This window comes from Sapajus apella, unplaced genomic scaffold (assembly GCF_009761245.1).
Source record: "Sapajus apella isolate SASKATOON/1434 unplaced genomic scaffold, GSC_monkey_1.0 scaffold117, whole genome shotgun sequence".
Taxonomy (NCBI): Eukaryota; Metazoa; Chordata; class Mammalia; order Primates; family Cebidae; genus Sapajus; species Sapajus apella.
This window is the reverse complement of record NW_022437057.1, coordinates 2,440,392-2,466,713: the sequence shown is the minus strand read 5'-3', so window position 1 is coordinate 2,466,713 and position 26,322 is coordinate 2,440,392. Positions and strand designations below refer to the sequence as shown.

Sequence of the window (26,322 nt, the reverse complement as noted above, 5' to 3'; positions counted from 1 at the left end):
TCCATACTGGGAAAACAAAGCAAAACAGAAAAATGAAAACAAGGCAAGACCTGTACCATTTTAGTATCTACAGCAGTCATGAATAACTGCAAAAACCCTCTCCACTGCCAAGCTATCGTGGAAAGCCTTCAGGTCCAATTTCTCGCCTAGCAACAGAACATACAAACTAAGTTCAACAGGTCTCATATCTTTGCTTACCTCAATTTTTACCGGCATTGAAAACCTCCCAGGACCATTTATTACTACCCATCCCCAGACTACTCCGCTCATCTCACCATTTGATGCAACAATGGTGCATCCCTTCCTTTTCTTCCAAATCCTTCCACTGTGTTCTCTGTAACTCTTGCTCGATGATCTGCTACTTGTTCATATACCTCCTTCTCTTCCAGCACTTTCCACTGCCTCTAGCTTAACTGAAACCTAGCTTCCCATCCCTTCTCACCAAGCTCTTTCAAGCAGAGAAGGCTGCTTATTTTTACACACCACGCATCTCAGGCTTTGGCAACTGGAGTTAGCAACATCTTTGCTCCCCTTGTGCTGCCTCCAATTTTCCCCCATCCTTGTGAAAAGCTGACTCTAAAGAAGTGCAACTGCACGTCCTTAGGCAAATGAAGTTCAAGCTTGTTGATCACCACCCTGATCCCCTAATGCTTTCCCAGTCATCATCCTTATTCACAAACGGAGGCTCAAGGTTGCCCTTTTCTGGCTCTTCCTCATCTATCCAACATAAAAATGTTGGCAGTCCCCAGGTTTGGTCGGATCTTTTCTTTACTTTTCTCTTCTACCCCTTCCCTTAGGTCTGGGCTTCTCAACCTCAGCACTACTAAATTTGGGGCTGTGTAATTCTTCATTGGGGGAAAGTGAGGCTGTCCTGTGCAGTACAGGATGTTCAGCAGCATCCCTGGTCTCTGTCCCTAGAGGCCAGCAGGAACTTCAGCAAAGAACCACTGCCTTAGGTGATTCTATGTGTTCTTATGGCCTCAAATCTCTCTGCTTATAGCTAAGTTCCTGACAACTCTTAGGCATCTCAGAGCAATCTCAGTCCTAATTAGCATGTACCAGTTGAATCTCTCTTCAAATTCATCCAGTCCCAAGTCTTCATCATCTTAGTAAATGGCCTAACCTAGAACTGGGAGCCAACTCTGTTGCTTCCTATATCTAATCCATCAGTAACCAATAAATTCTACCCCCTAAATTTGCTCTCAAATCTGCGTGCCTTCCTCCTTCACCTCAGACCAAACCATGATGATCTCTCACTGGCACGCATGCAGTCACCTCCTGAGAGGCGTTCCTGCTTCCATTCTCCCCGCCAAACAGTCTGTTCTCCACAGAGCAGCCAGAGTGATCATCCCACTCATATCACTCCTTCATTAAAAATCTTAAAATGTCTCCTATTCACTTAATATAAATCTAAACTCCTTATTTAGCATCCGCAGGCACTGGATCTGGGCATTAGATGTATAGCAATGAATTAACAAATCAGACAACCTCACTGTCCTCTCTAATGAGAAGCAGATAGTAAACAAATCAAGAGCCCAATCACTTCCCTCATGGCCCCTTTATTCACCTCCTAAACAGGTTCCCGCATCCACTGTTCCCACAAGTACTTATTCAATTATGACCTTGGAAGATTCCCCCTCACTCATCCTTTAGCCCCTACTGCTGTCAATCACACAAGGACCGGCAGAGCCCATAAAATCCCCCCTGGCCTGGGCCTTGCATAAACCCTGAACCTACCACTCCGAACCTCACTATTAAGCCCAACAACACTACCCTGCCAGAACATTCCAAGCTGCTTTAAAAAAAAAAAGAAAAAAAAGAGACAGGGTCTTGCCATGTTGCCCAGGCGGGTCTCAAACTCCTGAGCCCAAGCAATCCTTTTGCTTTAGCCTCCCAAGTAGCTGGAACTACAGGTGTATGCCCCTGTCCCTGGCTATCCTAAGCCCTTTACCCCTCAGTGCCTTTACATTTGCAGAAAGCCCTGCCTCTAATTCCCCTTTAGCTGACTCCTCCTCAGACAGGCTTTCTGTGACCCCCCCATCATGAATAAATCTTTTTTTCCCTGCCACTACCCTCATTGTTTTCTATCACAACAGATTATCTGTCCCCTTAAAGTACTATTTCAAATTGTCTGTTACAGAGGAAGAAACTTTGGTGTTGTGTTGTTAATCTGCTGGTTTAACTCTCATCACTAGACTGTCAGCTCCAGGAAGGCAGAGATCTGGTTCTTCCCTGTATACCCAGGAAATGGAAGTGGTATACAGTCGGTGCTCTATAAAATGCTTGCTGGATGAATTCTGGGTGAAAATAACAGTAACTATATATAAAAGATACAAATGGAGAAAAACTCAATGAAGGAAACAAGCAAATTAAAACCCACATGGCGGCCAGGTGGGGTGGCTCAAGCCTGTAATCCCAACACTTTAGGAGGCTGAGGTGGGCAGACTGCTTGAGGCCAGGAGTTTGAGACCAGCCTGGCCAACATGGCAAAACCCCGTCTCTACAAAATATACAAAAATTAGCCAGGTGTAGTAGTGCAAGCCTGTAATCTCAGCTACTCAGGAGGCTAAGGCAGGAGAATCGCTTGAACCCTGGAGGCAGAGGTTGCAGTGCGCCTAGATCACATCACTGCACTCCACTGAGACTCTGTCTCAAAAAATAAATATAAAAATAAATAATACATAAAACACACATGGCTTCCCCTAGCTATCCATGTGGGAGATCTAAGCTGAAAGGATGAAAGGCAGGAAGGTCTAAAATTAGGAACACCTTTAATTTGAGTTACCCACCCTTTCCATTATCAATGCCACTATCTCTTTTTATTAGCAGCCATCACCAAATCAGATAGGAGACATGCCAAAAGCAAAGGCAGAGATTCTACCTTTATAAAATATACTTCCTGTCCTGAAGCAGTTTCAAAGCTAGGGGTGAAGACAGAGACTAACAACCAGCCACTGAAAGGCTAAATAAAACGCATGCCGCCGTCCTGTCAAAGGGACTCAGGAACCAACTAGAGTAGTCTCCCCCTGGCCAATGATGGGACAATCTGAACGAAAAGGATATTAATTACTCTTGCAATACATCGAATATGTTTAAGTGTATGTATATGATCAGAATAACACTGGCACAAAACAAAAATCATTGCTCATTACTAGAAAATGCTAAGGAATCAATTGTTTTGAAAACTGGTAAGTAAAGGGAAAATACACATTTATCCTATCTTTTCTTTATGAATTATTTTTCAGTTATTTGGATAAACAAATAGTCGATGAAGTAAATCTCTACAGATTTATATTTTTGAGACAGGCTCTCATTCTGTCACATGCTGCCCAGGCTGGGTGCAGTGGTTCAATTTTGGTTCATTGCAGCTACCAACTGCTGGACTCAAGTGATCCTCCCACTTCAGCCTCCCGAGTAGCTGGGGCTACGAATGCATGCCACTACGCCTGGCTAATTTTTACATTTTTTGCAGAGACAAGGTTTTGCTGTATTGCCCAGGCTGCTCTTGAACTCCTGGGCTCAAGCTATCCACCAGCCGTGACCACCTAAAGTGCTGGGATTATAGGTGTGAGCCACTGCACCTGGCTGATGTACTTTTTTATCATTATTTTTTGTAAAGATGAGGTCTCACTATGTTGCCCAGGCTGGTCTCATACTCCTGGCCTCAAGCAATTCTCCTGCTTCAGCTTCTCAAAGTGCTGAGATTACAGGCATGTGCCACCAGATTTGGCTTTTATTTATGAATATAGTCTAGCTAATGAATGGACAAGAAATTACACAGACGGAGTATCATAAATGATGGCCAACAATACAAAGAAAAATCAGATATTATGTACCCCTCTTGGAAGTACTCAACAACACTTCTGAAGGAGACTGGTCAAAAAAATTGAAGCTGAATCTGATCAGCCTCTAGATATGGCTACCAATCCACAGAAAATACAGAAGAATGTGCTACCACCATGAATATGCAATTAACAAAGACCAAACTCTGCAACATTAAAGGGCAAACCACCCAGTTTTTCTATTAAAAATTCTAAGAAAAAAGAGAAAGATATGGAGAAGAAGCTTATAAGGAGAAATTTGAGAGACATCCACCAATTGTTATGTGTGGTCTTTATGTGGACCTTGATTCCAGCAAGCTGTAAAGCAATGAGACAATTAGGGGAATTTAAATATAAGATATTTGATGATATAAAGGAATTAACTTTTTTGTGCATAATGGTATTGTGGTCATACTTTTAAAAAAAGAGTATCTTTTAGAGATACATATTGAAATGTTTACAGATAAACTGGCACATCTGGGGTTTGTTTCAGAGTAATCTGGGGTGGAGAGGAAAAGAGTGGGGATAAAACAAGATTGGGCATGAGTTGGTCATTTTTGAAGGTGGGTGGTAAGCAAATGAAGGTTTATTATTCTAGCCTTTCTACTTTTGTAGAGAGAAAATAGTATGTTTTCGAAGCTCAAAACCAATATTCTTTTTATTCTTAAAAAAGAAATACATGTTAAAGTAAATAGCAGCCCTGAAACCGATCGGCCAAAGTGCTGCGATTACAGGCATGAGCCACCGCATGTGGCTACTTGGCTGGAGACCGAAGTGGTGTACTCTGGCCCCTGGCAGGCGATTATGTGCTATGCTCAAAGTGACTCTAGAGCCAGGATCCAGAAAGGCCAATGAAGGAGATAAGGCTCAGCTGTGGGTCTGCAAATTCCTAGACATGTGAGGTAGAGTTTCTGTGGTCTGTGCAGGTCCCTGTGTGATGGCCAGCAATGGGCAGCTGAAGAATGAGTAAGGAGGAATCTTCTGAGGTCATAACTGAGTATTTGTGGAAATGAGTGAATGGGGGAACTTTTTGGGGAAGTGAATGAAGGGACAATGAGGGGAGTGACTGGGCCTCTCTAGCTTTTGATTTGTTTTATCTGCTTCTCCTCATTAAAGAGGACAGGGAGGTTGTCTGCTTTGTTCATTCACTGCTATACATCCACTGTTCAGATCCAGTGGCTGCTCATGTAAAATAAATATAGGTTGAATGAATAAATTCTAATAAGGCTCAGTAAAATATACACTATACCAACCCTGTAAGCAAACTGTGCTTACAAATAACACAGTTCTTTGAATTAAAATAACTTATTTTAAAAATCACTGAATGGCCAGGGGCGGTGGCTCACACCTGTGATCCCAGCGCTTTGGGAGGCCAAGGTGGGTGGGTCACTTGAGGTTAGGGGTTTGAAACCAGCCTAGCCAAGTAGGTGAAACCCGTCTCTACTAAAAATACAAAAAACAGCCAGGCATGGTGACGCACACCTGTAGTCCCACCTACTCAGAAGGCTGAGGTAGGAGAAGCACTTGAACCTGGGAGATGAAGGTTGCAGTAAGCCGAGATCTCATTACTGCACTCCAGCCTAGTCGACAGAGTGAGACTCCGCCTCAAAAAGAAAAAAAAAATCAGATAATATTACTTTAATTTTTATTGTGCTTTACTATTAGTTTTCACACACAGCATCTTACTTAAAACTCAAAACCACCCTACAACATAATTGTGCCAAGTATTCTTTCACCTAGGTCTCCTGACCCTTACACAGTATTTATTTTCCTATATCATTATGCCAGTTTGATTTTCAGTTAGTCAAGTGCTAATACATACCATGTTTTCCAAGAAACAACTTTATCTTCACAATACAACATTAACACTTCTAATTTCATGTGAGTTTTGGTGACTGAGTAAACAACATAATTCAACATTAAAAATTAACCTAAGACCAGAAATATAGTATAGTAACTTAACAAGATTGTATGTTTAAGAGACAAAAGTGATCTTGTGCCTTAAAGAGGGAAACAGATATAACATTCAGATTTTCCTCTGCTGACTATTAACAGAAACTGGGTTCTACTGGCAGAGAACCTAATTTATACAGAGCTTAAACAAATTGAGCCTCACGGAATCAAGCTTTAAACGAGAACAACTGGCAACAGAAAAAACTGCAGCAAACAGAAGGCAATTTAAAAGTCCATTAATGGGCCGGGCGCAGTGGCTCAAGCCTGTAATCCCAGCACTTTGGGAGGCCGAGGCGGGTGGATCATGAGGTCAAGAGATTGAGACCATCCTGGTCAACATGGTGAAACCCCGTCTCTACTAAAAATACAAAAAATTAGCTGGGCATGGTGGCGCGTGCCTGTAGTCCCAGCTACTCAGGAGGCTGAGGCAGGAGAATTGCCTGAACCCAGGAGGCGGAGGTTGCGGTGAGCCGAGATTGCGCCATTGCACTCCAGCCCGGGTAACATGAGTGAAATTCCGTCTCAAAAAAAAAAAAAAAAAAAAAAAAAAGTCCATTAATGCATTTCAAAACACGACTTTGTTTAGGAAAGCCAGTCTCTTTGGGTGTGCCTTACTTGCAAAGGGGCATTTTCAAGAAAATGTATCAGTGCCAAACAGTGAAGTTTCCTTTGAATTTCAATTTTGTTTTGTAATAAAATCTCACTCCTTTGTGGGATAAGGTATGTAAAATATTTGGGGTTTGAATTCCATCTACATTTTTCACTCAGACATTATGCTAAACATGATATATGATCAGATTTCAAAGAAACAAAAGAAAAATGATTTCGTAAAGTCAATACTATCCAGCTCATTTCTCCATAAAATGGCCTCCAGAAGCATTTAATGTTTGAACACTGTGTACTACCTTTATTAATACATCACTACAGTACTGATCCACCGTCAACAGAGCATTCACCAGAACTTGGGAACAAAGGAAAAAATGGTCTAATGTCTAGATAGCAAGAGACAAGGGCTCAAATCCAATTCTTCATTTTATACTTGAAAGTGGAAAAATAATTGAGCTCACGCCTGTAATCCCAGCACTTTGGAAGTCTGAGGTGGGAGGACTGCTTGAGCTCAGGAGTTCAAGACTAGCCTGGACAACATAGCAGGACCTCGTCTCTACTAAACTTAAAAAAAAATTAGCCAGGTGTGGTGGTGTGTGCCTGTAGTCTCAGCTACTCAGGAGGCTGAGGCAGGAAGACTACTTCAGCCCAGGAGTTTGAGGCTGCAGTGAACGATGGTAGCGCCACTGCACTCCAGCCTGGGTGACAGAGCAAGACCCTGTGTTCAGAAAGGAAAAAAAAAAAAAAAAAAAGTGGAAATGCAAGACATGGGACTGACTGGAAAGGTTTTTTGTTTCTTTTAAAGACAATATAATAAAAATTAACCACATTTCAAAGAACTCTACAGAGAACCAGGAAGTCACAACATATTTTGGTCCTTTTTTGGTTTAATCTCAAGTCATTCCTCTGTGCAATCATTTCCTCCCCCCCTTTATTTTCCCCAAGACAGAGTCTCACTCTTGTTGCCCAGGGTGGAGTGCAGTGGCGCCATCTCGGCTCACTGCGACCTCTGCCTCCTGGGTTCAAGTGATTCTCCTGCCTCAGCCTTCCAAGTAGCTGGAATAACAGGCGTATGCCACCACACCTGGCTAAAATTTGTATTTTTAGGATATATGGTTTAACCATGTTGGCAAGGCTGGTCTCAGACTCCTGACCTTGTGATCCACCTGCCTCGGCCCCCAAAGTTCTGGGATTACAGGCATTAAGCCATGAGGCTGGCCCCATTTTCCCTTTTATAAGGTACCACCACTGACCTTACTGCTCACATTGCAGATATCTTCAAAGCAATAAAAACAAAGGCCTGTTCAATCACAGACCAATCCTTGACGCCTGGATTGATACAGGGCTCCCTTATTCTAATTCCCATAGGCGATTCAGTAGGATAGGCTGACGGTCAATCATCTGTACTAACACAAGTTATTGATAATATACGTATTTGCCCTCATTTACTCTTTTTTTTTTTTTGAGATGGAGTCCCACTCTGATGCTCAGGCTGGAGTGCAGTGGTGCAATCTTGGCTCACTGCAACATCCACCTCCTGGGTTTGAGCGACTATCCTGCCTCAGCCTCCCAAGTAGCTATGACTATAGGTGAACACCACCACACCCAGCCAATTTTTAAAATATCTTTTAGTAGAGATGGGGTTTCACCACATTGGCTAGGTTGGCCTTGAACTCCTGACCTCAGATCCATATGCCTCAGCCTCCCAGAGTGCTGAGATTACATGTGTGAGCCACCGTGCCGGGCCTCATGTACTCTTTAGAGCCAAACACAGTGATGATAAGAATTCCCTCCACATGCTACCTGTCAGACTTCCAGTTTGGAGGCTAAGTTACCACCTAAAAAAGCCTCTTTTAACAGTCTAACCAAAAAAAAAAAAAAAAAAAAAAAGACTAAAGTAAATTTTAGAGTTTCATCAGCAGAGCCTTAGTGTTTAAACAGTCAAACAACATCATTAGGCACAACTTTTTTTTTTCTTTTTGAGATAGGGTCTCACTCTGCCCCCCCAGGCTGGAGTGCACTGGGGCAATCATGGCTCACTGTGGCCTTGACTTCCCCAGGCTCAGGTGATCCTCCCACTTCCGCCTCCCCAGTAGCTGGGACTATAGTAATATGCCACCACACTCGGATAATTTTTCGTAGAGAAAGGGTGTTTCAACATGTTCCCCAGGCTGGCCTTGAACTCCCGGGCTCAAGCGATCTGCCCGCCTCAGCCTCTCAAAGTGTTGGGATTAAAGGCGTGAGCCTCCGTACCCAGCCTAGAACAACTTTTGCAATGTATTATGATTCAGTTTTAAACACCTGAGTTGCATTTAACAAGTGACCAAATGATTAGCCAGATAGCCAAAATTCATGGAAGTAACTCTGGCAAAGATGGATTTTGGCTCCTCTCCATAAACTTCTTGGAAAAACCTTAGTGCAGAAGCCACTAGTGAACATTCACAGATTCAGAGTCAAAAAGAAAATTCATGGTCTTTCGAGGCCCTCCCCATGGAGGCATAGTGCAGAAACCATGATTTGGAGTGGGAAGGGAGCTTGCTCCATGGCAGGGAATCTTCATGATCTTCATGCAGCCATATAAACCCTAGTTCCTACAGAACAATGATTTCTTTAACCAGCCTTTAGTATCTTGCAGTATGACACCAATCTGTTATAAACTGCTCAAGTTTGTGTAATTTTGTGTGTGTGTTCCCTCTCCCTCTTCCCTTTCCTGACCTTTAGTCTTTCACTACCAATTTTGTGGCTATTTTAGGAGTAACAGATTTTTAAAGAAGAAAAAAAAAGGACTGAATTTCTTGCTTACTCTGCATATACAGAATGGATATTTTTTTTAACAGTCATTTCCCCAAAGGAATGTGTCTTGCGTATTACTGACATTTGGTATGTTTCATTCATTGGAATATTTCTTATTTTCTTTGTGTTTCAAAAGCCTGTGAGAAATACAGGATTTGATAACATTTTGAAGGTAGAAAAAACCCAAATTGTTTCTTCTTTGTGAGTCATGACTACCTTCTAGTGTGGAGAAATTGCCACCAAAAAATTTGACAAGTTTGGTTTTCACTGGTATGTTTACAAACTGAAAAAAAGGAACAGAATTTTTCTTTTGATATAAGATCACAAAACAATTGTAAAACCTACTGTTTTTACCATTGAAATTTAAATTGTGATATAGATTTTAAATGTCTAGAATGCAACTGATAGGCTTTTCTTGAACTGTTAGTTTTTTTGAAGTAGAGTTCTTTCATGTTTAATTTGTACTTGTTAAAAAAAAAAAAAACAAAAAACAAAAAAATTCCCAAAACCCAGATAACGACTAGAGCAAAACTGTTGTGCCTTCTATTTATCTTTGATTTCAGTCTTGGCAATTGTTTAAAGAAAAATCTAGATTTGTTTTATTAAGTTCAGAGTATGTGGGGAATTGTAGAATTCATCTTTCATCACCTTGTATGCCTTCTGTTAACATATTTGTTATGCCTTATTCTAAAACTGAGTCTCAAACTAGAGTGCCTTTGAAGGCAGATGCTTCTATAGAGGTTCTTTGACCTAAATAGTTCAGCATTTGTTTTAAGTTTTATTCTGGTATGTAATCAGATTCTTAATCATAGCTCATAAGAAGGAATATGACTTTAATATTGGACTTTGCTGATGTGCTCGTGTCTGCATTTTTTTTCTCTTTAAATCATAGCCATATGATTTTGTTTTCTATTTTGTTATGGTTCTCTTTTATTGATGGGCATGCAGTGGGTATTTCTTGGAAATGGTCACTTTTTATTAAAAACACTTCTGGAAGAGAAAAGTATCATGGTCTTTCATCTATTGGATGGTTCTGAACTGTTGCTTCCTACCTCACGTGGGCACTAAACGACACTTCAGTGAACACCAACACTTTCCATGTCACTGAAATCTCAGGAAGCTAGAAAGCTTTCTTCAAGAAAAGAGAATAACTGGTTCTAAACTCTAAAAAGAAATCCTGGCTGGGTGTAGTGACTTATGCCTGTAATCCCAGCATTCTGGGAGGCTAAGATGGAAGGATTGCTGAGACCAGGAGTTCAAGACCAGCGTGGGTAACACAGTAAGACTCCATCTCTACAAAAAATTAAAACATTGGCTGAGCATGATGACGCATGACTACAGTCCCAACTTCTTGGGAGGCTGAGGCAGGGGGACTCCTTGAGCCTGAGTTTGAGGCTGCTATGATTGAGCTATGATGGAGCCGCTCCAGCATGAGTGACAGAGCAAGACCCTGCCTCAAAAAAAATAAATTGAAAGAAATCCCTAGGATTTTTATGATATGTGATATGTATATTTTAATACAACTTACAATGAATTGTTAAAAAATTATCCTTAGTCTACTTGATTATAATTCTAGCTCAATTTCTGTCCATCAGTTAAACAAAAGTCACAATAAAGCATGGCTTTATTAGCTCCATTAGTGAGATATTTCAGTGAAATAAGTAGATTTAAATACTTCACAATAATACGCTGGGCACATTGGCTAATGCCTGTAATCACAGCACTTTGGGAGGCTAAGGCAGGAGGGTCACATGAGGTCAGGAGTTTCAGACTAGTCTGGCCAACATGGCAAAACCCCATCTCTACTAAAAATACAAAAATTAGCCAGGCATGGTGGTGTGTGCTGTAATTTCAGCTATTCAGGTAGCTGAGGCACGAGACTCACTTGAACCCAGGAGGCTGAGGTTGCAGTGATCATGCCACTGCACTCAAGCCTGGGTGACAAAGTGGGACCCTGACTCAAAAGATAGACAGGTAGATAAATACAGAAATACTTCACCATAGTAAATATAAAGTAGTACAATCATAATTTACAGCTAATCATAAGCTTTAAATTTGTGCCAATGAAACTGCACTTGTATTCCCAGAAGGATACAGCATCTGTACAACTCTATGTAAATATACTGAGCACATGGGAAGTGTGATGTTTTCAGTTTTAGGACACTATTTCTGGATATTACATGAGGGACGGGCTCCAATAAAACAAATGTGTAAACCACACACATTACAAATACCAAGAATAATTACTTATTATTTTAAGAAAAATCTACTTGGCGGAGCGCGGTGGCTCATGCCTGTAATCCCAGCACTTTGGGAGGCTGAGGTGGGTGGATCACCTGAGGTAAGGAGTTTGAGACCAGCCTGACCAACATGGTGAAACCCCATCTCTACCAAAAATACAAAATTAGCTGGGTGTGGTGGTACATGCCTGCAATCCCAGCTATTTGGGAGGCGGAGGCAGGAGAATCGCTTGAACCCAGGAGGCAGAGGTTGCAGTGAGCAGAGATTGCACCACTGCACTCCAGACTGGGCAACAAGAGTGAAACACTGTCTCAATAATAATAATAATAATAAAGAAAGAAAAAACTACTTACAAGAGACAATATACTTACAAGAGATAGCAGCAAACTGAACAGGTCACCAACATGGTAATGATAACTCTAAAAAAAGAAAAATAAAAATGTCATTAAATAACTAGCAAACTTCACAAACATCACAGAATGGTTTAAGTCCCCTTTCCAAATTATCAAACTGGCATGGATTATGCACCAAGAAAATGGATCTGCATCTGCTCAAATATCCAGCAGACTGCAGTGTGCCCAGGATGCGCCTGGGATAAGTTTATGTAATTAAACATTTGCATTTAAAGAGATAGTGTTGATGCCACAGTGCAGATGTCCAATCCAAATTTATCTGAAACTGAACAGGAAAGGCCACAGTGACAATTAGTTTTGACACCTAAGTAATTACCCTATTTGGTAGTCTTCTCTGTAATGAAGTAACACTGTACTTCTAAAAATAACTCTCTAGTGGCGAGCTCTTCCATCTCCATTCATGTCTGAAAGTTACACTTTGATCTCTCATCAGCAGAATTTCAACATTTCTAAACCTCAGTTCATACTATTCTCTTCCCATTTCTCTTTCTAAAAGCTCTCCTTCTAAATCTCCTACTCCTCAGAATAAGTTCTGCCATTTCCACCCATCCGACCCACCCTCAAATCCATCATCTTTTGCTCATGCCTCCTCTGCACCTCCAGTCACCAAATACTGTGAATTCATACTTCAAAGTATCTCTCCCCACGTGTATTTCCTTCTTCCCATTCCCATTGTCGGCAACAAAAGTCACCTGGTTCCCCTGGCTAAGTAACTGCTGGCAGAGTCAAACTTTCCTCCTTCTCCTTCATTCTATAAACAATCACCAGGATTCTCCACTTAAGACCTTTCAGGGCCAGGTGCGGTAGCTCAAGCCTGTAATCCCAGCACTTTGGGAGGCCAAGACAGGCAGATCACCTGAGGTCAAGAGTTCAAGAACAGCCTCGCCAACATGGTGCAGCCACATCTCTACTAAAAGTACAAAAATTAGCCAGGCATGGTGGCAGGTGCCTGTAATACCAGCTACTTGGGAGGCTGATGCAGGAGAATCACTTAAACTTGGGAGACGGAGGTTGCAGTGAGCCAAGATCATGCCATTGTGCTCCAGCCTGGGTGACAGAGTAAGACCCTGTCTCAAGAAAAACAAAAAAAAACTTTCTATGCCCCCCCCATCATCCATCATTTGGTTTCCAAGAGGCGTGTCCACACCCTAAGAAGAACAAGACCATTTCCTAGAACTTGGGAACCAAATATTGTAACTCCTATTTTTTTAGAGACAGGATCTCTGTCGCCAGGCTGGAGTGCAGTGGCGTGATCATAGCTCCCTGTGATGGGAGCTCAAGTGATCCTCCCGCCTCAGCTTCCCAAGTAGCTAGGACTACTAGTGTGTACAACCAGGCCTGGCTAGTATCTATAATAGAGATGGGCGGGAGAGGTCTTGATATATTGACCAGGTTGTATTTGAACTCCTGGCCTCAAGTGATCCTCCTGCCTCAGCCTCCCAAAGTGCTAAGATTACTCGTGTGAGCCACCATGCCTGGCCCAGAACTCCTATTTTTATTTAACTCATCCCTTAGAAGTTGTGTGTGTGTGTGTGCGTGTGTGTGTGTGTGCGTGTGTGTGTGTGCGCGCGTGTGTGTGTGCGCGCGCGCACGTTTTGAGACATTTTCACTGTGTCACCCAGGCTGGAGGGCAGTGGCACAATCTCGGCTCACTGCAAACTCCACCTCCCAGGTTCAAGCGATTCTCGTGCCTCAGCCAAAGTAGCTGGGATTAGGATTATGGGCATGCACCACCACACCCGGATGATTTTTGTATTTTTAGTAGAGATGGGGTTTGCCATGTTGCCCAGGCTGGTCTTGAACTCCTGGCCCCAAGCGATCCAGCCACCTATGACCCCCAAAGTGCTGGGATTACAGGCATGAGTCACTTCGTGTGTATTTTCTTTGATTAATATATTGGCACATTCATTTACTCATTCAATAGATTTTCACTCACTGAGTGTCCAGTATGTATTAGGCTCTGGGGAGACAACAGTAAACAAAATAGATAAAACCCCCTGCCTCAGGAAAAAAACAAAAAAGAAAGAAAAAAAAAAACCCTGCCTCATGAAGCTTATGTGCCACTGGCAGAGACAGACAACAAACAGGGTGAATACACAACAAACACCAATTATCCACCTATATATGCCAGATGGTCAGTAAGTGCTGATGGAGGAAAATAAGGCAGGAAAAAAGAGACAGAGTCTATCAGGGCTTGGAGATTCTGGTTGAAATTTTAGAAGATGGTCAGGAAAAGTCTTGCTGAGGAGGTGGTGTCTCAGTGCAGACCTGAATAAGCTGACAGAGCATTCCAGGCAGAATTAATCTTAAAGGCAGGGGGTGAGAAAGTACCTGGTGTTCAAAGAGGAGGGATCCTGGGGAAAGGTGAGGTCACAAAGAGGTGCACTGCGGCCTCTGAAAGGACTTCCACTCTTAAAAGGCTTTGACTCTGAGTGAAAAGAGAAATTATTTGGAGGGTTTTAAGGAGAGGACTGATAAAATCTGATTCGAATTCTAATGGGATTTTTCTGCTGGGACGAAAGAGACTGGGGAAAGAGGGGCAAAAAGAAAGGAGAGAAACCAGTTGAGAGGAATTATAATAATCCAGGTAGATCAGGCTGGCAGCACTGATCAGTAAGAGTTGGTCAGATTGTCTGAAATACATAATTTATACATCACACTTATAAAATATAAATAAATATGTATGGGGGATTGTGCTAAATAAATGTTGACAGTTGCACAATAAAAACATTTGAAGACCTACAGAATCAAGTCCACCTCCTCACTTGTAACTCCCTCCAACCCATCCTTCTCACCTCTCCCTAAGTTCAAATATCAGTCCTTCATTTCTGAAGGTGCAGGTGCCTTCAATGTCCCCTAAAACCCATTATGTCTAGGATTCCCAATTCCAAGCTTTTTTTTTTTTTTTTTTTTTTTTTTGAGACAGAGTTTCACTCTTGTTACCCAGGCTGGAGTGCAATGGCGCGATCTCGGCTCACCGCAACCTCCGCCTCCTGGGTTCAGGCAATTCTCCTGCCTCAGCCTCCTGAGTAGCTGGGATTACAGGCACGCGCCACCATGCCCAGCTAATTTTTTGTATTTTTAGTAGAGACAGGGTTTCACCATGTTGACCAGGATGGTCTCGATCTCTTGACCTCGTGATCCACCCGCCTCGGCCTCCCAAAGTGCTGGGATTACAGGCTTGAGCCACCGCGCCCGGCCCAATTCCAAGCTTTTATTCATCTTCCCCCATTCTGTGCCCCACTGTGGAATCTCTTCCCTGTCTTCTCTCTTCTCCAAAAGATCATCTCAGAGAACTGAAAGAGTTGAGGCTCCTTTGTATCACCTGTTTAATATTAATAGCTACATATAAAAGCTCCCTCATTGACGTGTCAGCTCCTAATGTGCTTGGGCTTAGGAGCTGCATGCTGAGTGGTGAAATGCCACAATAACTGCAATTTACTTTCAAATGGTTCAGCAAAATTATATACACACACACTCATGGATGAAGCAAATATGAATACGTTAAACAATAACTGAATCTAGGTGGTAATATATGGCACTTACTGTACTACTCCTCCTACTTTTCTATATGTTTGAAAATATTCATGAAAAAAGGGGAGTTAGCTGGGCACAGTGGCATGCCTGTAGTCTCAGCCACCTGGGAGGCTGAGGGGGGAGGATCACTTGAGCCCAGGATATCAAGGGTGCAGTGAGATATGATCACGCTACTGCACTCCAGGCCTGGACAACACAGGGAGACCCTTTAAAAAAAAAAACAAAAAAAACAGGCATGGTGGCTCAAGCCTATAATCCTAGCACTTTGGGAGGCTGAGACCAGGTGTTAAGACCAACCTGGCCAACACAGTGAGACCCCATCTCTATTATTACTATTATTTTACTATTTTTTTAAATTTTTGAGACGGAGTCTTGATCTATAGCCCAGGTTGGAGTGCAGTGGCACAATCTCAGCTCACTGTAACCTCCACCTCCCGGATTTAAGCAATTCTGCCTCAGCCTCCCAAGTAGCTGGCATTACTGGCACGCATTACCACACCCAGCTAATTTTTGTATTTTTAGTAGAGACAGGGTTTCACCATGTTGGCCAGGATGGTCTCCATCTCCTGACCTTGTGATCTGCCTGCCTCAGACTCCCAAAGTGCTGGGATTACAGGTGTGAGCCACCATGCCTGGCCAAGACCCTGTTTTAAAAAATAAATTTAAAAAAACTTCAGCCAGGCATGGTGGCTCACACCTGTAATCCCAGTACTTTGGGAGGCTGAGGAGGGTAGATCACCTGAGGTCAGAAGTTCGAGACCAGCCTTGCCAATATGGTGAAACCCTGTCTCTACTAAAAAATACAAAATCAGCCGGCCATGGTAGCACATGTCTGTAATCCCAGCTACTTAGGAGGCTGAGGCAGGAGAACTGCTTGAGCCCAGGGGGCGGAGGTTGTAGTAAGCCAAGATGGTGCCATTGTACTTCAGCCTGGACAACAGAGTGAGACTCTGTTTAAAAAAAACAAATTCATTAAGGAGATAAATAAAGGAACCCTTTGAGGAGGAAGGCAGGGAGAAAAGCAGACATATTTGATGTTAAATTCTCTTCCCCAAGAGACCCCTGCACACCAGAATGCTGTAAGTTGGGTGATTAGGAGGTTATAGGACCTGATGAGGCAGTGAAAAGAAAGGGCAGAAGGGAATTTTTTTTAAGAGACAGGGGTCTCACTCTGTTGCCTAGGCTAGATAGCTCACTGCAGCCTTGGTGGAGGCTCAAACAATCCTGAGCTCAATTCTGAGCTCAAACAATCCACCTGCCCAGCCTCTTGAGTAGCTGGGACCAGAGGTGTATACCACCATGCCTAGATAATTTTTGAAAGATTGTTTTTGTAGAGACCAGGTCTCACTTTATTGCCCAGGCTGGTCTCGATTTCCCGGCTTCAAGTGATCCTCCCACTTCGGCCTCCCAAAGTGCTGGTGTGAGCCACCATGTCGGGCCCATTTTTATTTTTTGAAGATATTTTCGATCATTTAAATCAGAAATGCTCTCCTGTATTAAAAATTCACCACAGCCGGGCGCGGTGGCTCAAGCCTGTAATCCCAGCACTTTGGGAGGCCGAGGCGGGTGGATCACGAGGTCAAGAGATCGAGACCATCCTGGTCAACATGGTGAAACCCTGTCTCTACCAAAAATACAAAAAATTAGCTGGGCATGGTGGTGTGTGCCTGTAATCCCAGCTACTCAGGAGGCTGAGGCAGGAGAATTGCCTGAACCCAGGAGGCGGAGGTTGCGGTGAGCCGAGATCGCGCCATTGCACTCCAGCCTGGGTAACAAGAGTGAAACTCTGTCTCAAAAAAAAAAAAAAAAAAAAAAAAATTCACCACAAACCAGGTGCAGTGGCTTGAACCTGTTATCCCAGCACATTAGGAAGCCACGGTGGGCGGATCACTTGAGGCCAGGAGTCCAGGAACAGCCTGGCCAACATGGCAAAACCCTGTCTCTACTAAAAATACAAAAATTAGTTGGGTGTGGTGGTGTGCACCTGTAGTCCCAGCTACTCTGGAGGTTGAGGAACAAGAAGTGCTTGAACCTGGGAGGTAGAGGTTGCAGTAAGCCAACATCGCATCACCGCACTCCAGACTGGGCGACAGAGCAAGACTTTGTCTCAAAAAAAAAAAAAAAACAAACAAAATGATTTGCAGTATTTTCAAGAGGTAAAGGGGAAGTAGTACAATTCAACACTAATACTCCCTTTTTAAGAAAAAAATCCCCAGGAAAAAAAATCCTCATAGGCATATTTCCATTTTAAAATGAGGAAATGGGAACATGGAAAAGTTAACTAAATTGTATATTCATATTTCCTTTAAAAAAATCCCTACAGAAAAGCTTATTTCCATTTTAAAATCAGGAAATAGAAACACGGAAAAGTTAACTAAATAGTGCACTCACATTTCCTTTTTAAAAAAATCCCTACAGAAAAGCATACTGCCATTTTAAAATGAGGAAATGGGAATATGGAAAAGTTAACTAAATTGTTCAAGGTCACAGGGATCATCAACCTACGTGCAGTGTTTCTCAAAATGTATTATAGCAACTCCTAGGAGAGACACTGTTCCAAGACCTGCTTGATCCAGCCAAGAGCAAGAAATGCAAGGGCTGCAGCAGAGGCTGTGAACTGGGCCCAGGTAATACAGGAACTTGGCAATCGGCACATAATGACCTTTCAGTCGAACGACTGCATAAATGAAAGGTAGTCCATAAGATTATCAGAGAGCTGAAAAATTCCTATTGCCTAGTGATATCTTAACGATCCTCAACCTGTGTAGGCATAGAATAATATGTGTGTTTGTGTTTTAGTTTCTAACAAAAAAGTTTAAAAAGTTAAACAAAAATTTAAGTGGAAAAAAAACAAGGATATAAAGAAAAAAAATAAGTTGGGTGAGGTGTCTCATGCCTGTAATCCCAGCACTTTGGGAGGTCGAGGTGGGAGGACTGCTTGAGGCCAAAGCTGGAGACCCGCCTGGGCAACAAAGGGAGACCCTGTCTCAAAACAACAACAAATTAGCTGGGTGTAGTGATGCATGCCTATAGTCCTAGCTAGCGGGAGGCTGAGGTGGATGGATCCCTTGAGCCTTGGAGTTCAAGGCCATAGTGAGCTATGATGGAGCCACTGCACTCCACACTGGGTGACAAAGACCCTCTCTTTAAAAAAAATTATACAGCTGTACAATGCATGTATGTGTTTTGATTTGTTCTCAAATACTCTTACATGTACAATGTACAACAGGCTCCAAGACAACACTTCATTCTGACTACAGGTGGCAAAAGATGTTATAGCAGGGGGCCGTGTGCAGCAGCTCACACCTGTAGTCCCAGCACTTTGGGAGGCTGAGGCAGGCAGATCACTTGAGGTCGAGTTCAAGACCAGCCTGGCCAATGTGGTAAAACCCCATCTCTACTAAATACAAAAATTAGCCAGGTGTGGTGGTGGGCGCCCTCCCACCTACTCGGAAAGCTGAGGCAGGAGAATTGCTTGAATCCAGGAGGCAGAGGTTGCAGTAAGCAAGACTGTGCCACTGCACTCCAGCCTGAGTGACAGAGTGAGAGTCCATGTCAAAAAAAAAAAAAAGATGTTATAGCAGGTAATCCAGATGTTTAAATACAAATGGAATCAAGGGTCACCATCAATTGCCTCAGGCACATGGAATAGCTTGCTTTTTGCCAGATTTCTTAATTCTACTTATGGCCAGGGGGCCCTTCCCTGTGGCCTTTGCTTTTAGATCCTCCAGTTTCCTCTACTCCTCTTTTTGTTTAAAAAACTTAACTTCCACGTCCATCTCCTTGGCCTGCTTCTTGGGCTGTTTCAGGGGCTTCTTCGGGCCACCTATGAAGGTGGACATGGCACCTGCAGCCTCTTCCCCAGACTCTGCCACTGGACTTGTTTCATTTTTGAAGAGACAGGATCTTACTGTTGCCCAGGATGGGGTACAGTGGTATGATCATAGCTTACTGCAACCTGGAACTCTTGGTCTCAAACACTCCTCCTCCCTCAGCCTCCCCAGTAGCTAGGACCACAGGCATGCACCAGCATGTCCAACTAATTTAAAAAAAAATTTTTTTTAGATAGGGTCTCACTATGTTGCTCAGGCTGGTCTCAAGCAATCCTCTTGTCTGGCCTCTCAAAGTGCTGCATATTACGGTATGAGCCACCATGCCTAGTCTTGCTTGTGTTTTAAGCCAAGTGTTACTACAAAAGAGTCAAAAGCTAAAAAGAATTCAAAAGCTTAAGTAAAACAGTTACAGGAAGCTGGCTGGGCGCGGTGGCTCATGTCTGTAATCCCAGCACTTTGGGAGGCCGAGGTGGGTGGATCGCGAGTTAAGAGATAGAGACCATCCTGGCCAACATGGTGAAACCCTGTCTCTACTAAAAATACAAAAATTAGCCGGAGGTGGTGGCGTGTGCCTGTAATCCTAGCTACTCAGGAGGCTGAGGCAGGAGAATCGCTTGAACTCAAGAGGCAGAGGTTGCAGTGAGCCAAGAGTGCGCCACTATACTCTGGCCTGGCGACAGAGCGAGACTCCATCACACACACACACACACACAAAGTTACAGGAAGCTAAGGTTAATTTATTTTTGAAGAAAGAAAAATATTGTTTCAGAAATTTCACGTAGCCTAAGTGCACAGTGTTTCTAAAGTCCACCATAGTATACAGCAATGTCTTGGTCTTTCACATTCATTCACCACTCACTGACTCACCCACAGCAACTTCTGGTCCTGCCAGCTCCATTCATGGTAAGTGCCCTATACATGTGCACCATTTTAAGTCTTTGATGTGTATTTTTACCGTACCTTTTCTATGTTTAGATACACAAATACCATTGTGTTACAATTGTATAGGCCTACCATACAACTGCCTATACAGTTGTAGCACAATGGTATTTGTGTATTTAGGACAGTAACATGTTGAACAGGTTTGTAGACTAGAAGCAATAGGTAAGCCTAGGTGTGTACCATGTATTTGTGTAAGAACACTCTTTGATGTTCACACAAAAGCCCTAACAACACATTCTTCAGAATGTATCCCTTTGTAAAGTGACACATGTCTATATATCACTAGTTGGTCAAATACCTGAATCATGACACTCATTAGGGCTAGAAACTGAGTGGAAACAGGATGGGTTTCATTACCCTGGATAATGGCAATGACATCCCAAGGAAGGGGAGAGGGTGGTCTTTAAGAAAGAAATTATCAGTGTTATTAGTACATTAATAAATGCTTTTCTGAGTACAAAGCCAGTAGGCAGACAGTAGGGTAATGAAACAGTTGAAGATGTAAACACAACAAAGGAACACTTTGTTGTTCTCTAACTCCAGTAGGAAAAAACAAGTCTAATTAAACTCGGGAAATACAATTGCTTTAATAATGCCAGAATTCTGACTCTGCCCATCAATCTCCAGAGGTAGGAGAGATGACCCCATATAACTGGTGTTACCAAGGAGGAGGAATTTGATACTTAAAAACAATAAAAATTCATCTACCATTTTTCCTTTTTTTAAATAAAATATGTAATTTATTTTAAACTAATAAATCAAGTGTATTCCAGGGAGCAAAAGGGGTTCAGGTCACAAAATATTAAGGAAGTAATAGAAATCTTTTTCTTTTAATAAAGACAATAGAAGTATCCACTCAACAGGTATTTACTGGGTGCCTCCGGTGCGTACAAGGTGCTGTGAAAACCAGGCACTATGAAGCCACCAGTTAGGTTCAAGGCATGAAGCAACAGATTGATGTTGCTGACAAACCGACTTCAGTCGAAATTGTACTTCTCATGATCTTGAGCTGAGAAAAAAATGACTAAAAAGGAAAAGAGGAACCAGAAAGAGGGTGTTTCAAGGATCCTTTAAAGATAACCCTCTATTTTACACTACAGTTAAAAAGTTCAATTCCAAAATAGACAGAGCTCTCTAATCAACAAAGTCGTCTGGGAAAAAAAAAAATCTTTTTTAGCCAATCATTCTAAGCACTTCTTAACACTCACAGACAAGATCCGAGCGCCCTCCAAAAGGTATGACGCAGGGGTTTCTCAACGATACCTCCTGCTCTTTGGTAATTAATCTCGCTTTAGATCAGGCCCCAACTACCTCCTGGCGCCCATTAGATGCAAGGCCTGGGCTCAATGTTGTCGAACAAGCTTGTTCTGTAGGCAACGGCGACAGCATGGGAGGCAGAGGGCAATTTGTTTTATTTGATCCTTTTAAGTTCAGGCAAACGAGGCCTCCTGTGGGTGAAAGGCAGGGCTAAAGGGAGACAGTCGACTTGGGACAAACCCCAGATTCGGTCTGCTCATTTCCGACTGCACCTCCCCACACAGGACAATGATAAGAAAAAAAACTCCCCTAAAAGTCGTTTCCAACGAGGGTCCGCCAAAGGTCACCCTCCACTCGCTCAGGCCGGAGGACACTGAAGCTGCTGCGAAAAGGAACACAAGGAGCTCGGCCGCATCGGGGGCCTGACTCTGGAGTGCAGGGGGTGCCCCTGCCAGGTCCTCAGACCCGTCTGGGGGTCGTGCCCTTCCCCGCCAGCCCTCTCCTCACCGCGCGTTCCTCCCAACGCGGGCCTCGCGCACTTACCCCCGGTTAGGACCTTTAGGGATGAACCAAGGCACCAAGAAGCCGACGAAGCCCCAGAACACGCTCATCACAATGAGAGGCACCGTGAGGCCATGATACGCCATGGTCGCCGCCTGAGCGCCAGCCCCTACCCCGCCGCCTCACTCGGTCTCACCCGGAAGTGTCAACAGCGGACCGCGTGACCAGCGTGCGGAAGCCCCGCCTCCCGAGCCCCCTCGTGACCCGCGCGCCAGCCTCCATCCCTGCGGGAGCCGAGATGCAAAGCCCCGCCCTCGCCTGGCTGACTCCCGGCTGCAGCTCCTGAGAGGCACGTCTCTCACCCCAGAGCTAGGGGTTCGGTCACAAGGGGCTCAGCAAAGTGTTCTGATGAGAACTTGGCCCTTTTAGACAGAGTAGTTATTTACAGCCTCATCTACTTGTGCAACAGACATACAGAGAACTTAACAATAGTAACTTACTATTCTGAATTCCCTGTGCCTGGCACTGGGCCATGATGTTTAAGTGCATGAGCCACCGGGTGCGGTGGCTCACCCCTGTAATCCCAGCACTTTAGGAGGCTGAGGCGGGTGGATCACTTGAGGTCAGGAGATCAAGACCAGCCTGGCCAAAATGGCAAAACCCTGTCTCTACTAAAAATACAAAAATTAGCTGGGTGTGGTTGTGTCCGCCTGTGGTTGCAGCTACTCAGGAGGCTGAGGCAGGAGAATCGCTTGAGCCCGGGTGGCAGAGGTTGCAGTGAGCCAAGATCGCACCACTGCACTCCAGCCTGGGCAACAAAGCAAGATTCTTGTCTCAAAAAAAAAAAAAAAAAGTGCATGAGTGGGTGTTGAACTCCTCACTTCAGCCTATGAAATAATTATAATTATTATCCCCACTTTGCAGTTGAAGAAACTGAGGTCCAGGGAGGAGGCTAGGGATCTTGCCGAAAGTCACATAGTAAGTGGCAGGGTCAGGATTCAACCTCTGATGATCTGATTTTCAAGGCCAGAGCTATTAACTACTGCACCACTGTATATCTTGTGCACTGTGCCAGGTTCTGGAATTACAGAAGTCAGTCAGGCACCCCTGCGGGAGTTCACATTCTAGGGAACCGATGACCTTGCAAACAGGCCACTCAATGCAGGGTGAAAGTACGTGGATGACCAGACAAGGCTTTCCACCCAACTAGTCCTCAGCTGAGCCTTCAAAGACAAGTAGAAATTAGCCAGAATAGTAAGAAAAAAAACAACGAAAGGCATGGCGGCTCACCTGTAATCCCAGCACTTTGGGATGCCAAGGCGGGCAGATCACCTGAGGTCAGTAGTTGGAGACCAGCCTAGGCAACGTGGTGAAATCCCATCTCTATTAAAAATTCAAAAATTGGGCTGGGTGCGGTGGCTCACGCCTGTAATCCCAGCACATTGGGAGGCCAAGGCGGGCGGATCACGAGGTCAACAGATTGAGAGCATCCCGGCCAACATGGTGAAACCCCATCTCTACTAAAAATACAAAAAAAATTAGCCAGGCATGGTGGCACGCACCCGTGGTCGCAGCTACTCGGGAGGCTGAGGTGGAAAAATCGCTTGAACCCAGGAGGTGGAGGTTGCAGTGAGCTGAGATTGCACCACTGCACTCCAGCCTGGCGACAGAGCAAGACTCTGTCTCAAAAAAAAAAAAAAAAAAAAAAATTCAAAAGTTGGCCAGGTATGGTGGTATGCACCTGTAGTCCCAGCTACTTGGAGGCTGAGGAATGAGAATCCTTGAACCCCTGGGAGGTGGAGGTGGTAGTGAGCTGAGATTGCACCACTGCACTCCAGCCTGGGATACATAGTGAGACTCCACTTCAAAAAAAAAAAAAAGGTAAAAACGGTTTTTTTTGTTGTTGTTTTTTGAGCCAGGGCCTTGCTCTGTCACCCAGGCTGGAATTCAGTGGTTTTCCATAGCTCACTGCAGCCTGGAACTCCTGGGCTCAAGCCATCCTCCTGCCTCAGCCTCCTGAGGAGCTGGGGCTACAGGTGTGCGCCACCACATCTGGCTGATTTTTAAAGTTTTTTGTATAGACAGAGCCTCACTATGTTGCCAAGGCAACTCTTGGCCTGAAAGGATCCTCTACCTCAGCCTCCCAAAGTGCTGGGATTACTGGCATAAACCACCGTGCTCAGCTGATAAACAGAGCTTATAACACTTGCTGAGAATTTTCACATATATTAGTTATAGTATGTGCCAAGCTTGGAATAGACAGGGAAGCAGGTTCTCAGAGAGGTTGAGGAGCTTGATAAAGCCTACAAGTGAAAGCAATGTAGAAAGCAGGTCTATAAATGCAATGTGCTTTACCAGGGACCATGGCTCCCTTGCAGTAGCCACATTGCATTACCCCCTGATTACTTTCACCAAGTAGAATGGCTTTCTGTATTAAATGAGAAACTGGACCAATACTCTTCAACGTCTGTAACAACTTTTCAGACATGATTCTAATCTTCTAACCTGATCAGCAATGTAGGAAACTAACTGGTCTCCTTTGTGCTCACAGTGCTTCCCCAGAACTTAGCCCCAGCAGAAATCCTATGGTCCTTAAGTTCTAGTCCAAGCACTGCCTTCTCCAAGACCCATTTCCTCCTGCTAGCACGTCTCTTTGGGCCTGTTGTATATGTATCTTGACCAACCCTCTACTAGAGGGCCAACTCCTTGAGAATAGGCACTGTTCCACCGATCTTGGTTTCTGGAAGCACTTTCTACGTATAATGTGATCAGTAAGTACTTGTGCGACTGAATTGAGTAGTTAAGGATGAGATCAGTCAGAACAAAATTAGAGAAAGAAGTTTACTCCCACTTTCCTCTTCCTTTCTTTCTTCCTTCTTTTTTTTCTTCTTTCCTTTCTTTCTTTTCGTCTTGTTTTTGAGATGTAATCTTGCTCTGTCACCCAAGCTGGTGTGCAGTGGCACAATGCTGGCATACTGCAACCTCTACCTCCCATGTTCAAGCAATTCTCCTGCCTCAGCCTCCCGAGTAGCCGGGATTAGAGGCACACACCACCACAACAGGCTAATTTTTTATTTTTTGTTTTTAGAAGAGATGGGTTTCCACCATGTTGGTCAGGCTGGTCTCAAACTCCTGACCTCAAGTGATCCACCTGCCTCGGCCTCCCAAAGTGCTGGGATAATAGGCATGAGCCACTACACCAGACCGCTTTCTTTCTTCTTTTTTTTTTTTTTTTTGAGACAGAGTTTTGCTCTTGTTGCCCAATCTGTAGTGCAATGGCATGATCTCGGCTCACTGCAACCTCCGCCTCCTGGGTTCAAGCAATTCTCCTGCCTCAGCTTCCCGAGTAGCTGGGATTACAGGCATGTGCCACCATGTCCAGCTAATTTTGTATTTTTAGTAGAGATGGGGTTTTACCATGTTGGTCAGGCTGGTCTCTAATTCCTGACCTCAGGTGATCCGTCCGCCTCAGCCTCTCAGAGTGCTGGGATCACAGGCATGAGCCACAGCACCCGGCCACGCCAGGCCCCTTTCTTTCTTTCTTTCTTTCTTTTTTTTTTTTTTTTGAGACAGTTTCCTTCTGTCACCCAGGCTGGAGAATAGTGGTGCAATCATAGCTTACTACAGCCTTGAATTCCTGGGCTCAAGCGATCTTCCCATATCAGCCTCCAGAGTAGCTAAGGACTACAGGTGCATGCTCCCATGCCGGCCTGAGAGAGAGAGAGAGAGAGAGAGAGAGAGAGTGTGTGTGTGTGCGCGCGCGTGTGTGTGTGTTAGAGATGGGGTTTCACCATGTTTCCCAGGCTGGTCTCGAACTCCTGCCTCAAGGGACCCTCGTGTGTGTGTGTGTGTGTGTGTGCGTGCACGCACGTGTGTATGTGTAGAGATGGGGCGTCACCATTTTGCCCAGGCTGGTCTCAAACTCTTTCCTCAAGGGACCCTCCTAATTATGTGTGTATATGTGTGTGTAGAGGTGTAGAGATGGGGTTTCACCATGTTGCCCAGGCTGGTCTCAAACTCCTGCCTCAAGGGATCCTACTCCCTCAGCCTCCCAAAGTGCTGAGATTACACATATAACCTGCTGTGCCCAGGCCCTTTCCTTTTAATAATGGTAAAACATAGGTAACATAAAATTTACTATCTTAGCCTTTTTTTTTTTTTTGAGACGGAGTTTCACTCATGTTACCCAGGCTGGAGTGCAATGGCGCGATCTCGGCTCACCGCAACCTCCGCCTCCTGGATTCAGGCAATTCTCCTGCCTCAGCCTCCTGAGTAGCTGGGATTACAGGCACGCACCACCATGCCCAGCTAATTTTTTGTAGTTTAGTAGAGATGGGGTTTCACCATGTTGACCAGGATGGTCTCGATCTCTTGACCTCGTGATCCACCCGCCTCGGCCTCCCAAAGTGCTGGGATTACAGGCTT

The 26,322-nt window shown here is 44.1% G+C and overlaps 1 protein-coding gene across 2 annotated transcripts in view; it reads right to left on the bottom strand.

The window, feature by feature from the left end:
• The window catches only part of ATP6V0E1 (ATPase H+ transporting V0 subunit e1), a 51,730-nt gene extending 29,589 nt beyond the window's left edge, over nucleotides 1–22,141 (bottom strand). Inside the window, exons 1-2 of one of the 2 annotated variants that reach the window (XM_032260366.1) lie at nucleotides 21,940–22,141; nucleotides 11,786–11,833 (exon numbers count right to left, since the gene is read on the bottom strand). In XM_032260366.1, coding sequence (XP_032116257.1) covers nucleotides 11,786–11,833; nucleotides 21,940–22,043 — 152 coding nt within the window. In that variant the 5' untranslated portion in view covers nucleotides 22,044–22,141. The remainder of the gene's footprint in view (nucleotides 1–11,785; nucleotides 11,834–21,939) is intronic. The other variant, XM_032260367.1, reaches the window with a different exon arrangement.
• Between the last annotated feature and the right edge of the window lie 4,181 nt (nucleotides 22,142–26,322).